At 41.0% G+C, this 15,972-nt stretch overlaps 1 protein-coding gene across 1 annotated transcript in view; it reads left to right on the plus strand.

Annotated features, from left to right (window-relative positions):
* tln1 (talin 1) overlaps positions 1 to 12,689 on the plus strand; it is a 173,487-nt gene extending 160,798 nt beyond the window's left edge. Inside the window, exons 56-57 of the mRNA XM_050052653.1 lie at positions 7,568 to 7,693; positions 10,522 to 12,689. Of these exons, the coding sequence (XP_049908610.1) occupies positions 7,568 to 7,693; positions 10,522 to 10,656 (261 nt within the window). The 3' untranslated portion in view covers positions 10,657 to 12,689. The remainder of the gene's footprint in view (positions 1 to 7,567; positions 7,694 to 10,521) is intronic.
* Positions 12,690 to 15,972: the final 3,283 nt, after the last annotated feature.

Consider the following 15,972-nt stretch of genomic DNA (forward strand, 5'->3'; position numbering starts at 1 on the left):
AGCATCATGGTTATTTCCTCAGACACAGAGAGAGTTACACTGTTTTCCATTTGGCTGAAGAGTAAATTCACCTTTATATGTAAAAGTGGTGGAGTACCACTCTTAAAAGTAAGTTTATCTTCTGAAACTGTCTGAAAGCACTGATTCACTTGTGGAAATAATGGAGCACACAGGGGTTGTTGTGACCTTTATGTGTAACTGATGCGGTCAGTCCCAAGACATTACAGAAACTACAAGTATCTCCTGTCACCCCATCCACCCAAAACTACTATATTTAAGGCTGTGTGTATGCTAGCTGTGAGCACATCAGCCTGCCCAGGCCATCTCATGTTCTCTGATCCAATCAGCAGTGGCTTATCTCCTCCTCTTCTGGGCCTGCAGCTGCCACCACAGTAATTCCCATACATTTATGTCTACAGGAGCTCTGGAAACAATCCACCAGTCCAGCCATGGCACCAGAAGTGGAAACATTAGCCCTGATCTATGATTACACCAGCAGCATTTGCTCTCTTCACTCTTTGCCATGGTACTTTTTAGGGTTGTAATTATCCAGAGTGATGAGTAATGTGTAGTCTCTCAGCTGAATGTGTGAATATCTGAGGAAAGGTGGCTGTTTGGATTCATCCTAATGACTGAAGGAGGCTCAAGGAAAGGACTGGCATATACACTGAGTCACCAGTTTTTTGTTTTTGTTTTTGTTTTGTTTTTGGTCTCACCGTATTTAGCATACAACCTGGGAGTGTTAACATGTTATTCCAAAGGATAACATAATGGTAATCCAAATTGCTGGCTTTTTTGTCACGGTAGACAAATGACAAAGGAAAATTTTACATTGGAAATATGTGTTTGCATTGCTGTTAATATTGGATGTAAAGGCTATTTGCCTTTGCTTTGACACTTGTGAAGCTCTTTACACCATGTTTCACACTGTGTCCTAACTGGATGCGATGCGAGCAAGTGTCAGCGACTAAATGCATTTGATTGCATTGTTTTCTATATGACTATCCTAACTGCCTGCAAATGACATGGCGCAAAGCAGCATGATGAGGTGTGGCGTTTTGAGCTGAGCATTTGTTGGATGCCCCATTTCTATTTTTATTCTGTTGCTCACATTGACAGTGCTGCGATGGACAAGGAACAGCTGATTAACAAAGTTGAAATGAGGAGTTACCTATATGATACCTACTTGTTTCACTACAATAATTAAGTTGGCATCTGGCTGGAGGGAGATCACCAGGGAGCTAAACAGGAGCTGAAGGACCCACAGTCACGATCACGATACTGAGGTCACGATACAATATTATTTTGAAATGCTGAGTATTGCGATACAATATATTGTGATATATTGCGATTTATTACCTCTTTTTCCAACTGCAAATTATGTCCTCAAAGGAAAACTTTGTCAACACCAGTTTTTCCTCATAAGATAGAGTTTCAGTCTGTTCATCTGACTTCAATCATTTTTATTGCAGCAAAATGTGATGCAAAGCAGACAGACTGACCGACACCATCATAAAATCTGTCAGAAATGCTGCATACACCTGACAACCTGAACTGTTGGCAGATTTAAAGCCCTCTGCAAGGCCAGATTAAACACATGAGCCAAACACTTCACACGCAGGTATCCCGCTAACTGAATGGCAACATCCATGTTAAAAGCGTTGTCTGTTACAACAACAATCCCCCCCCAATTCTTGTGCTGCATTTTGCAGGAGGTCTGCAATGTTTGTTCCAGTGTGACTTTAATGTACTGTTGTAGCTTGGAGTATGTGAGACAGCAGTCACCAGTCATCTGTGAGATAATGTGCCATTATGGTCATGTAAGAATCCACTGACCTTGAAGTCCAGGCATCACAAGTTAATGCCACCCCTCCTACTGTTATCAAAGATTCCTCAACTATATGCTTCACTTCTCTGTAGAGCTTTGGTACGGCTTTGTTGGTGAAAAAATGTCAGGACGGGTCACATACCTGGGTTGCAGTGTTTTTAGCATGTAACAAAAGTCTTTGTTTTTTCAACAACGCTGTATGGGCGCAGATCGTTACACATGTAAGTTGGTGATGTACTGTGTTATTTTCTTAGCTCTCTCAAAGTTTGTAGTTTTGTCAAGCTAAGTGTGTTAAGTGTTGGTTGATATTTTGGCGGAGCATGGTTTAGCATTAGCTTGGCCGTCAGTGGCTAATGTATCTCACAAGAGAGAGTACACCCCTCACATTTCAGCAACCATTTTATCATAACTTCTCAAGGGACAATACTATAGAAATGAAACTTGGAAATACTTTAGAGTAGTCAGTGTACAGCTTGTATAGCAATATAGATTTTCTATCCACAGAAAATTACTCAACACACAGCCATTATTGTCTAAATAGCTGGCAACACAAGTGAGTACACCCCTAGTGATACCTGTACATGTTGTTCAAACATGCAAAGCCACCTATCCGATTCATCGTGTTCATGTTTTTGCCCGCTTGAGTGGACCATACAAATTTGTGTGTCATGGATTAGAGCTGTTAAATTTGGTGCTTTGGGTACAATTCTCTCATACTGGCCACTGGATGTTCAACATGACACCTCATGGCACAGAACAGGTTGTGAGAAATAGAATTGTTGCTCTCCACGAAGATGACCCAGGCTATAAGAAGACTGGTAACACCCTGAAACTGAGCTACAGCACGGTGGCAAAGGTCATACAGCGGTTTTCCAAGATGGGTACCACTCGAAACAGGTCTCGCCAGGGTCGACCATAGAAGTGGAGTCCTCGTGCTCTGCGTCATATCCAAAAGTTGGCTTAAAAAAACAGTCGCATAAGTGCTGCCAGCATTGCTGCAGAGGTTGAAGAAGCGGGAGGTCAGCGTGTCAGTGCTCAGACCATACGCTGCACACTGCATCAAGTTGGTCTGCATGGCCGTCGTCCCAGAAGGAAGCCCTTTCTGAAGCTGGCTCAAAAGAAAGCTTAGCGAATACAGTTGAAGTCTATAGGGGGTCAGTAGCCTACTCGTAAAAGTGAACAAATAAATGTTACAGAAACCCTGAAGCTGGCATTTCTGCCTGTGCATTTAAAATAAACATGTTTAAACAGTAATTCGATAAACGAGAGTCCTTTTTAGTCATTTTAGAAGAAGTTTGATACACGGAAGTATAGTGTGTTCTCTCACGAGATGACATCACAGCCGGGAGGAGGTGAAGCGTCAGGGAAATGCTTAGTATGCTATTTACAGAGATAGCACTGGCGATCTGAACCGGTCAGTGGCGAAAAAAAGCACTTTTAATGTGCAAACTTATATGGGATGCATTTGCCCCCATATCTACCTCGCGGCTGCCGGCTCCCTCAATACTGAACCAATTTTAAAACGAGTTGTACCTATGAATCATACGCACACATACACATGGGGAAATAGGGCCCAGGTTGAAAAATACCGAAGTTATCCTTTAACATAAAGTCACAGGCATCAACATGGCCCATAACACAGATAACATGAAACTATTACTGTTGAAACTATGAAGCTACTATTGTTATTATGTGAAACTTTTCATGTTCTTACAGTATAAGTTATCACATTTTAATGTGAAACTTTTCACATTTTTACAATATAAATTATCACATAACGTGAAACTTTTCACGTTTTTACAGTATAAATTATCACATAACGTGAAACTTTTCACGTTCTTACAATATAAGTTATCACATTTTAACATGAAACTATATTGTTGTAACGTGAAAAACAATATTTTTTCCTGATGTGGCAGCAATACACTTCCGTATGGACCCAAAAAGCAATTGATTTTATTATTTTTGTACCACAACAGTTGTGTCAATATGTGTATTTGCAAAATTAATACTGTTCATAATCAAAGACTGATACTTGCTGTGTATCGATACAATAATGCCATGCAAAATATTGCAATACAATGCTGTATTGGTTTTTTTTTTCCCCCACTCCTAGGAGATGGTGGTGTGATATAGTATGGAAGCTACAACAATGATATCTTTAAGTTACCCATGATGGTATTGTTGTGACTATGAACAATAAGGAAGTGGTTTGTTTACATGATGTGACAGAGTTCCATACTTTACGGATTGAGTGTGGACAGAGAGCATCCGGAGCAACGCAATGCGCACGCACTCAGTTAATGGTGTTAAGGGGCTCTATGTTAAATTCAGATCGTATGAGTTGTCTGGACACATTACTCAACATGGAGGTGGCTGAGCCGCCTTCTACCAGCTAATAGTGTTAACTCCATAAATGGCACTAAATGACCGCAACAGTGCTGATAAAGCTAACAGTGTTAACCAGGGGGGAACTGGAGGGTGGGCGCTTCACTTCAGTCACAACACTCCCACCATCAACAGTAAACAGCATACAAGCACAGTGCAAAGTGGTGGCGATAGCTACCCAGTGGGATACATACATGCACTAACATGCTTGCGTGTCCGGTCTGGACGAATTCATACGCTAGTTATGACAAAGCTTCACACAAATGTCAAAAAGGATAAAATAATAATAATGATAATAATACATTTGATTTATATTGCACTTTTCAGGATACTCAAAGGCGCTTTACAGAGAACAACAACAGCAATCCAAAAAATGAGGAGATGAAATAATCCATAGGGACGTAGAGAGGGAAATAATGCAGCAAGGATAAAGTATGCTGATTTTAGATGTTGTTGGCAGTTTTGTAAAGGTGTGTTTTGAGGGATTTCTTGAAGGTGAAGGGTGAGGAGTAGTCCCTGATGTGTTTAGGGAGTGAGTTCCAGAGAGCGGGGGCAGCAATGGAGAAGGCCCTGTTCCCCCCAGGTGCAGTGGTTAGTCCTGGTTGGGGGGTGCAGGAGGTTAGTATCAGCAGACTTGAGAGTGCTGGAGGGAGTGTGCCGGTAGAGGAGCTCAGACAGAGGCAGGTTGTGGAGAGCTTTGTAAGTGATGGGACTGAAGTGGATACGCCAGGGGATGGGGAGCCAGTGGAGGTTATGAAGGAAGGGTGTGATGTGGTCACATGAGAGGACGAGCAGCTGAGTTCTGGATATATTGTAGTTTCTTGAGTGTTGTGGCTGACAAACCGTAGAGGAGACTATTGCAGTAGTCCAGGCTGGAAGTGATGAATGCTTGGATGAGAGTCTCTGCAGCTGAAAAGGAGAGGGACAGACGGAGTTGGGCGATGTTTCTGAGATGGAAGAATACTGTTTTGGTGATGTGCTTGATATGTTGGTCAAAGGAGAGGGTTTGATTAAAATAAATGACACCAAGGTTATGGACATGGGGGGAGGAGAGCACAGTGCAGCCGTCAATGGAGAGGGAGAAGTTATGGGTGGATTTAATAAGAGATTTGAGACTGATGATGACTTCTGATTTGTCACAGTTGAGTTTGAGGAAGTTGGTTTGCAGCCAGGATTTTATTTCGGTGATGCAGTTGGTGAGGGCAGAGTGAGTGGCAGGAGTGATGGCTTTGGTGGAGATGTGGAGCTAAATGTCGTCGGCGAAGCAATGAAACTGAAGTCCATGATGGCAGATTATTTGACCGAGGGGGAGAATGTACAGGATGAGGACGAGGGGGCCGAGAACTGAACCTCGGGGAAATGATGAAGCGATGACATTTTATATCACAAAGGTCAACGTCACCGTGACATAACAATGTTCTCCATAAATTACTTCTCTGGCTATTACTTGCTGTCATATCTCAGGAACAGAAGGGGAGACATTTGGTCAGATGCTGAATTAGTGACACTAATCTTGGGTGTCCACTGTCAAACTGTGCTGAATGTATAGATCCTCTGTGCTGCTGAGGGGGTGATGTGTGTGAAGCATCCATGTTTCACTGACATGGATGTTAACTGTAAAACCCTGTTGAGACCAAAGATTCGCAACGAGATGACTTGAAACAGGCAACTACTTGCAATGCGCTGTTCTGCAACATTGTAAAAACCTGCTGGTTTACACTAATGCAACTAGATGAGATGGTGTATTATCTCTGTGCAACAGCTCTCTGTACTTCCCTTCTGATTTCCAGCTTTTCAGCTGTATTTTGTGGTTGTATATAATTTGTAGCTTTTTGAAATATGAATGAGGACAGTGATAGTGAGATACTGGCTACAGTTGCATTCGTAGTGGTAATGAAATGTGGAAAAGCAGAAACAAGATGAGCGTCAGATGAATGTATTCATAATAAATACACCATAATATAAATAACCAGCACCAATTAATTTGTCAATTAGAAAGTGTGTGTGTATTAGGGGTATATATATCTTTCATTCTTCTTAGACCTTGCCACATGCGTCTGGGACTTGCCACATGTGTCTGGGACTTGCCACGTGTCTGGGATTTCCCACCTGAAATTGTCGTTCTACTTTCTGTCTGTTGTCCCTTTTGCCTCTTTTACTGCTTTTCTTACATTGTAGGCTGCTGCTTTTCAATTGTGTTTCCAGATGGAAACACAGTGGTTGCTTTTCCCCAAGGGGGGTAGCGATTCCTTTCTGTGGCTGCCTCTGAAAGCTGTATAGCAGTGATCCAGCTGTGATCCATAGTGAGTGTGGCTTGCAGTAGTTGGGTTGACGTTACATGAGTGAAATGTGAGCTGTAGGTCACTGATGTAGACTGTGTGGGTTTAAACTGATGAATGACTAAAAACATGGCTGAAATGAGTTTGGTGTAGACAGCCAGGGGAAACATACTGGAGGAACATTCTGTTAGAGCTGTGAGGGGGTGTGATGGGATGTCCCTGGATTTGAGTGGATTTTTTGAGTGTGTGAAAGAGCATATTCCAGATAAAACAGGGTGTGTAGGTGCTCTTTTAACAAATGGATTTGATGACATCAGCCACCTTGTGGTACCTCCTGGTACAAATGCTGTGACAGTCCCCGATTAGTGTGTGGCCTCTGTGTACAGTACAGCTGCTGAAGGGAGCCTCAGTGTTATGTCGTATGTTAGGGCAAGACTAACCATAACATTCCAGTCAAAGATAAACAAGTAGAGGAGATTCACAAATGTCTTTGTGACTGGGTCGTTCTCTGCCAGCTAAGTGTCTGATTTCAGCCTTCAAAGCCGCAAAAGGAGAAAACTCCTCTTTGTTGGAGCTGAGCTGCCCAATGAGACAAATGTTTGGCTTTAAGTGTAGCTCAGCAGGCTGCTCCTCTTTGCCTTTTACAGTTATTCTCAGGCACTGAGCAGGAAAAAAACCCGTTATGGTTTCCTCTCTGAGCACTGGTGGAAGTTATCATTCCCTTTCCAGGAGTTGCTGTTCACAAGAAGCACAGTTGATGTGTCTGCTATCTTAAGTCTGCATGAGTCTGTTTCCACATTCCCTCAAAGACTAAATCATAGACCTAGTTAGAAATATTAGACATCTGTTAGGAATTGCTTTTAGAATTCACCTTATCTTCCCTTTATTGTTTGACCAAAAAAAAAATAAAAAAATCTTAAATCAGGGTAAACTTCGTAGCTTTTTATGGAAGGTTCAAAAGTGAAAAGCTCCAGACAAAGCCAGTAAGGGGATTTTTTGTCAGGTTACTTGCTACCAGTGTTAAGAATGGCACACTCACCTTTATTTTGTTTAATTCTGTGTGTTTCTACAGGCTGCCGGAAATGCTGTGAAGAGGGCCTCTGATAACCTGGTGAAAGCAGCACAGAAAGCAGCATTTGATGCTCAGGATGACCAGGCTGTGGTGGTCAAGAGTAAGATGGTGGGAGGTATTGCTCAGGTGAGTCAAAAGCCCCTTTTACACTGCCAGATTTTCCGCGAATGTTGGGCTGTTTTGCCGGCAAGCTGCAAGCGTTGAGACACAGAGCCGGATTGGCGAGTTGATCCAAGGTGCCCAATTTTCCGAGGCGGCCTTCCGCAACGGGAGCGGCTGTTGAAGACTTGTGGGAGGAGCTGTTGATGGCGCCGCACGTGCGACCCACTGGCGGTGGATAAACAGGAAACAGCTGATAGCAGGAATTAGCAAGCAGCTAGTAGCAAGAGGGAAACACAAACCTGACAGACACTGTAAAGATGAGCAACTGGGGAGACAAGGAATTGCGCGCCCTCCTTGCCCTTTCAAACGAAGAGGCCATTAACCGTCAGATGACGGGAACGATGAAGAACGGGCCGACTTATGAGAGAATCGCCGAAGGACTGACTAGCCGCGGCTTCCCACGTCACTGTTTACATCACAACACTGAGCTACACGTTTTGTTACTTGCTCACGCCCCCCATTGTACCGAAAAAGGCACATTCTGTATAAACAAAAGTAGGTAGGCGGCTGAAAAAAGAGTGATTGGGCTTTCCTGCAAATTTGCACAATTCCTATCTAAAAAGGGCTAAAGATCCCACACACAACAGGAGCACAAATGTAGCCACCCAAATATTGAACCTATATTTACACTTACTCAAAGTAACTACATATATATAGATAGATATATATATATATAAACAGTAAAATACTAAAACTATATATTATTTATTTTATTCCAAATAAATAAATAAAATGCAAAAAGAAAAAGTGTATATTAGAAATATTCATGGGAAAAATGGTTTTGAATAACCCTGAATAAACCTTAAATAACCCTGCTTACTTAGAAAAACTTACTTGGACACATCACAGTCAGACAGTGTCAGATGAAGGAACATGAAAGCCATACTTGAGTAAAAGTACAGATATCTTACCATAAAAAGACTTTGGTAGAAGTTAAATTCACCTATTAGAATATTACTTGAGTGTAAGTCTTAAAAGTATCTGATGTTTACTGCACTTCATTTTCAGAAATAAATTTTATTATGCCTCTGCACTAGTGATAACCGTGGCCAGACTAATTGTTTTGAGATTGTCCATCTGTCCGTCTGTACGTCTGTGCCATTATTGTGAACGTAATGCCTCAAGAACGTCATTATACCACTGCAGTTAGATTTGTGCTCTATTGTTTGTATTTTTATGCAGTAAAAGGAGAAAATGCTTTTACAATGAAGACTAACAGAAGTGTTGGCTAATGTTGAATGTAAATTTCTCCAAATCCAATAACGAGCAGGAGAGTCTAATGAAGTTAAATGAAATACTGTAATAATAAAGTTAAATAAAGTACTGTTATGATAAAAATGAAAAAAAGGAATACTGTTATAATAAAGTCAAATAAAATACTGTTATAACAAAGTTAAATGAAGTACTGTTATAATAAAGTTGAATAAAGTATTGTTATAATTCAAAAAATCAAAGTAGAACCACTTGTGTTTTTATTTTGAAGCACCCAGATCATCTCGAGCAAGAATTGTTGTAGTCTCTTACACAGACGCCGATGACATCAGCACACTGGCTGACTCTGTCGTCTGGACATTCCCATAGGAAAGTTGTAATAGAACTAGCGCTGGCTCCCAGTGGCAGTGAATGTGATTGGATCCAAATCCGTGTATTTCCATACTTCCTCGACCAACGGTTGATTAGCTTTGCCTTACACCCGCCTACACCGGAATTGCTGTTCCCCTAATTGCTGTCCATAGTACATCAGAAAAGGAAGTGTTCAGTGCATCGCAAGAAGAGATTAAAATGGATATGATTTCATTTGATTCACCTCTATTGCAGAGCTGCAATGTCTCTGTTACATGTAAGACACGTCGCACCTATATGGCAACGCCGTCACGTGGTCTGGATATCCCCTCCCATTTCTATTACAAAACAAAAGACAAATGTCCCCAGACTCCCATTCCGAAGTAAGGGAGGCTGGTCACGCGAGACTAGAATTGTTGATGTTCTTACTGTGGACAGAGCCAACGGTTGGATATATGCAGTTAGCACAAAGTTACACTGTTGCCACTGCACCTTTAAATGTGAGGATTTCTTCACTCTGAGCTAAAAACAAACTAACAGCTCTCCAGTTCATATAATAATAATAATCTTTGCAAGTCGCAGTGGTGCTTCATGATCACAAAATGTGACTAAATGGTAACGTTAGCGATCTGGAGCCATGCAGATGAGAAACACGCTTCAATCTGCTCACACACTGTTGTTTGAGAGAAGGTGTTCTGGGTGGGCAGAGGAGCGTGTGTGTGTGACATATCATGTTTGTAATTCTTTGTTTGTCTATGTCTGTGAGAGGGAGAGAGCAGAAGGAGAGAGCAAGAGGGCCGAAACAGCAAAGCAAGTCTCATGCTGGTGTCATAAGGAAACATTGCGACCCTTTATACTTGATGTTTGCAGTGTAGTCATTTTATTCATCCCACGTGGAACAAGCTGCAATACATTTGATATATCACCTACCCCTAGCTTAAGGCATAGTACACATGCACATGTTTACGCGTGATCATCTCCACCTTATTTGGAGCCAGGAATAACCCTGTTAATGTAACAAGTGACTTATGAGAACCCCATGCTCACCACTTGAGGCTCGCTGGAGATTCCAAAGCTTGACAGATCTGCCTAGTTCTGGTTTCTAAAGTAAAGCTGCTTAGAGAAACGGTGAGGGGTTTAGTGAGAAGTCAGTTGTTGTATTTTGTGATTGGATGTGTGGATAAAGCTGGTGTTTCATCAGTGTGTTGACAGACTGTGCTGTGTTGCAGATCATCGCCGCTCAGGAGGAGATGCTGCGGAAAGAAAGGGAGCTGGACGAGGCCAGGAAGAAGCTGGCCATGATCAGACAGCAGCAGTACAAGTTCCTCCCCTCAGAGTTGCGGGAGGACGGCCAGGAACAGTGAGAGTGTGTGTGTGTACATCAGTAATGCAACAGTGATCCGTGGAATGCTCAGGACCTTCCCCCCGCTACATGTAGAGAGACATGGCTTCATGCTTCAGTAGAAACGTAACATTAGGCAGATTGACTCCAATTCCACAGTGATGTATCAGGATGGTTATTATCAATCTGTTTCTATATTTAATTTTGAAAGTCAAAAGTGTTATGATGATTATGAGTTTGATAATACAGAAATATATGTATGCCTTAAATCCTTATTAAGGTATATTTGCTTTTGACTATATATGATCATATACTTTTGAAATATATCTGGCGCTTTTCTTGTCCTTTGTATCTGGATAGCGTGTCTTTGTGTACATGCTGTGTGGCTTCGAAAAATAACAAAATCCTGCCAATAAATTCTGCTCGCCTTCACTGTTAGAACTTTAATGTTAGATCATAGAGATATGAAGGCAAGCACAATTTAGGCTTTTATGCAAATTATGCATAATCTATGCAAATTTTCTATGGAGATGTGTTGTGTTTTTTTGTGTTAGTGTGCATGTTTAGAGGCAAAGAGACGCAATGTCTAAGTGATTGTGAAGCAGAGGTGTGTGGTGACCACATGGACAGTGATGATCTTCAGTACGTTACTTTTAATACTGAAAAAAGGACAAATGGAGTTTTAATGTTTGAATTTGGTAAAATTAACTTTGCAATGGAACAAATCAGAGTAGAAAAACATTATTTTTCTAAAGATTGAGCTATAAAATGTATTAAAATGAAATTTTTCAATAAGTGGCTGTCTTAGTAAAAGTTTTTCGTGTAAGTATTTTGACTTAAGCAGCTCCAGTATTTAGACCTAGATAAGATTAGAAGATTTGTTTGTGTGAAGATTATAAAGCCATATATTTAACTTTAAGACATGTGACATCATATTGACTGTATTTGGGTGTTCATTGTTTTGTGACTCGCTCCAGTGACATGTTATCTGTGCCAATATTAGTGTCTGACACAGTGCTTAAAGTTGTAGTTCAGATTTTTTAAATTGGGCTTGTATGAAGTCCTCATCTATTGTCAATGTGCTACCAACAGTAGATGTCAGTTGGCACAGTTGGAAGTAGGCAGGAGTCCAACACAGACACAGCTTGTGTGTGTGTGTGTGTGTGTGGGTGTGGGTGGGTGTGTGTGTGTGGGTGTGTGTGTGTGTGTGTGTGTGTGTGTGACACTTTGGTGTTTCAAGGGGTTAGTCAGGATTCACCAAAGTCACACAATAACAAACTAACTAACTGATCGAAGCAGCAGTAGACCAGCAGCTCCTGTGTCCAGCAAGCCAAAATTACTGTTTATGTTAATGGCATCTGGTGGCTTTTAAGAGAGCATAGATGGGGAACTGAAGCCGTTGACGACTTCCCTGTTGGAACAGACTGCTTTCTGCATTCTGCTGCCGACCCCCATCCACGGCAGTACATTGCTTAGCTTCCATTTCAGCACTCCTGCCACTTCTCTGACCATGGACCACCTCATACAACCCTACTTCAAAAAATCTGAACTATTCCTTTATTTTCTAGAGAATTCCTGTCTCAGTACAATCCTGTGATTCCAGTCTGAGGTATATATGTTCTGTTCACATAATGCTTTCCTGTTAGATATTACTTGCGTAGAGTTCAAATTATTTCTCATTACCAAGGGCCTAATGTGAGCTCACTCTTTGTTCCCAGTATATCAGTGCTTATAAAGTGCCTTCGTATAATTGTCTCAAGTATTATAATCTGCTAAAATCATTTACCCTTTCGATGCACTTAATTCATAACCCATTTCAATAATTTATCAGAACATCATGAAATCCACCCTTACACCACACGTGTCTTTACTTTCTTTTACCTATGATTTTTAGAGCAAACATGGCACAGCTACGCTAGCATGCCTGATATAAAAATGACTGTTATCATACAAAGCCTTTGTCTTTTGCTCACATTTTGACTTAAATTCCAGCAGCACCACCTCATGGGTACTGTAACAGAGATTTATATTCAATAAAGCCAATTTTCTGTGAAACTGTTGACATCCGTTTCTTAACATTTTGACATTCACTTATTTTCACCCTGTTGATGAGAGAAAGACGTTCCTGGACAGAAGAAATTTTCTGCAACAATGCTTTACTCAGGGTTACACTCATGTATGCTACTGTGGAGGAAACATCATGCAGCCTGTCCTGTGTATAACTAGACTGTATAAAAGTTCATGTTGAGCTGCATTTTAAATGTAAGTGTTCATAACCAGCACAATTTGCTGTTAATCATGTATCATATCAGGTTTGCTCTCTGTTTTTTAGTCTTTATTCCCATAATATCTGTTGCAACTAAAGCATTACTGAGATTTAGTAAGGCATGGCCGGATTAACTTCTTTTAGGGCCTTTGGGCAAAAATAAATTGTAAACCCCCCTTCGTCCTTCGCTGTGCACTGTGCACAGTAGTAATCTGTTGGAATCAAAGGTTGTAAAATTAATGGATGTAGGTACCATGACATCAATCCTTGGTTTTCATTTAGCATTTCTGCTGTCGTATTTTTTTGTTTGTTTGTTTTAACCCAGAAGTGACCATATTTGGGCAAGAGGCTGGTGCTGTGGAGGAGAGCAGGGTGGATCTGATTGAGAAGATAAGGACACTGTCACTCCAAGTGGCCCACCCCTAATTATGCATAACTTTAAGCCTTCATAAAATGTAAACAGTTGAGTTATTAATTCACCCCCGTACAGTTGTAATGAATGTTGAAATTAGCTATAGAGACCAAAACAGTTTTTTGTATTAGAATGTAAACATGTTTCTTTCTTCTTTCTTTTTCTTTTTTTTTTTTTGAACTCTTCATTGAGGTCTTGGGCATGCTGGGCATCAATAAAAAGCATCCAAGTGTGATTATATCTCCCAAGTGAACCCCTCAGAGTAAATATTAGCTTCTTTATTTGAAGACACATCATGACCTCCTTCACCCACTGTATAGAGGAGGGGGGCAGTTAGCCTTCCATATCATCATTCCATCTAATTAGCCTTGTGCTAACAGTGACATAAACACAATAGCGGTCGATTGGTATGAAGTAATACCCTGCCTGGTTAGAGGTATGCCAAACAATGCTGTAAATGGTTCAGGATCCATTGTTTTCTTGCAAATAAATTAGTATACTTCAAATATAGAGGTCCAAGTGTTACATAATGAGTTACATGACCCGAACATGTGGCTGATTGCTGCAGGAGAATGTTTGCATCTCGAACAACTGTCATCAGTAATAAAGAACAATTTTAATAGTTAAGCTTTAGTGAAACAGAGACGGTGACAGAGCTTGAACTGCAGCAGACAGTGGCAGATGCAAATTAATGAGGAATAAATGTGACTGCTGAGATCTCAGATGTTGTCAGGGACAGTCATTATGAGGTCTTGTTCACAGGCATCTTTTATCTTGCTTAGTGATGGAGGGTTTATGTGCTGGATTGGATCATACGCTCTGGATATCTGTCCTTTAAGGTTTGACTCAGACTGTAAACATTCTTCAAAGGGGCAGTTTGGTGGGAGGAGGGGGAATGTTGTATACTGTTTCATGATTAAACTACAAGCCTGTAAATATGAAAAAATGACACCAATGAATGTCAACATTTTTGAGTAAAGCCTTGAAAGAGATGAATGATTTTAAGAAAAAGGTCCTTAAAAAATGCCCTCTCTGTGCCATAATTTGAACGCTGGGTCCATCAGGACCAAAGTGAAAAAGGGGTTTGAGAGCGAGAGACTGTTTTGGAGCCAGCCTCAAGTGGCGGTTCAAAGATGTGCAGTTTTTGGCACTTTTGCTTTGGCTTCAATTTTCAGTCTCAGAGGCTGCTGCTTGTTTGGAAAACTACCTGATCCCAGGTTTGCTGTGTGGTAATTTAATTAATCACAAATGAATTTAGGCGTGTAAGTACCATGTAACCACAACATTGCCTGAAATATCTTAAAGCTGGATTTCAACACTGGGACTCTCTTTAAGACACAGCCTCATGACCAGATAATAAATTAAGACTTCTTTTGATACTGTGCTTTAGTAGAACATGTTCCCATATTGTGAAACAAAGATACAAGTAATCAAATTACTTCAAACCCCTAGCCACAAGTGGCCTTGGGGCTTTTCGTTCCTCTAGGGACCCATTTGGCCTTGGTAATCCAAACTTCTAGTTTGGTCTCTTATCTAACCACACCCTCACTCTTCCTTGTGTAAAACACACATCACACTTCTTCAGTAATGCTTCTGAATGATACCAGTGAATGTTACTCTCTTCTGCAAATCAATTATTTATGAATGCAGTTCATTAGAAACATGGTTGCAACTTGATGTAGACTTGTACTCTTGTCATGCTGTGCTCCCTCTTGTGTGCCCATTCTGTTTGATGCCCACCCAGCTTGCTCTGAGTGACAGCAGGGCCACACCTCACTCACACAGCTCAAAACATGAAAATAGACATGACAGATGGAAAATAGGAAATGGAGGGTCAAGAAAGGGATATACCTGTTGTAATTCACAGCTCATTTTCTGTTTTTGGATTACAGTTCGCTATGGTATCTGCACTGTGTTCTCTTATTTCCACTGTTTAAAATGGAATCTCTTCTGTCTTGGTCATTTCAAGTACTTTTACCACCTGTATTTCCATTTCATGCTACCTCTATCAACCATTTTCAACCCTATTTTCCCATGTTTCTGTGTCCAAGTAACGAAAGGAAACCACAGTTTTGACATTGATCCAGTTTTGGATCCTTTCTATAATGTTGTCAGAAGCCTAGAATAATAATCTGAGCCCGTCAATGGCAAACACAAACACTTTTAGTGGACCTTAACTGATGGTGTGCAAATGCCCCAAGTGGTTAAATTGAAGGCAGTTTTGCCACTGCTGCTGCAGTCCTCTCTCTCAATACTTGACTAGTGTCAACATTTGTTAGTCACTTAGGCACAAAAACATGGAAAAATAGAGTCCAGGCTGAAAACCCAAAGTTTCCCTTTAAGTTAAATAAGCGGTTAAGACTGTTATTTCTTTCTTTCTTTCTTTCTTTCTTTCTTTCTTTCTTTCTTTCTGTCTGTTAAGAAAGTGAAAATGATTTTATTCACGTTTTTCTCATAATCTTCCGACAGGTTGAACTTTTTTCTCAAAGGTATCTTGGGTGTGAGTTGAAGAGTAGAATTGTGTTACCTGCTGATGTCCAGGTGGAGATCTTACGCGCTTGAACGTGATTTATTCCCACATGCTGCAGACAGACGTCACGCACACAGACAGCTCTCACTGCCTAAATATGGACAACGTCCCCGTGCGGATCCTTACTGGA

This window comes from Epinephelus moara, chromosome 9 (assembly GCF_006386435.1).
Source record: "Epinephelus moara isolate mb chromosome 9, YSFRI_EMoa_1.0, whole genome shotgun sequence".
In the NCBI taxonomy this organism is placed as follows: Eukaryota; Metazoa; Chordata; class Actinopteri; order Perciformes; family Serranidae; genus Epinephelus; species Epinephelus moara.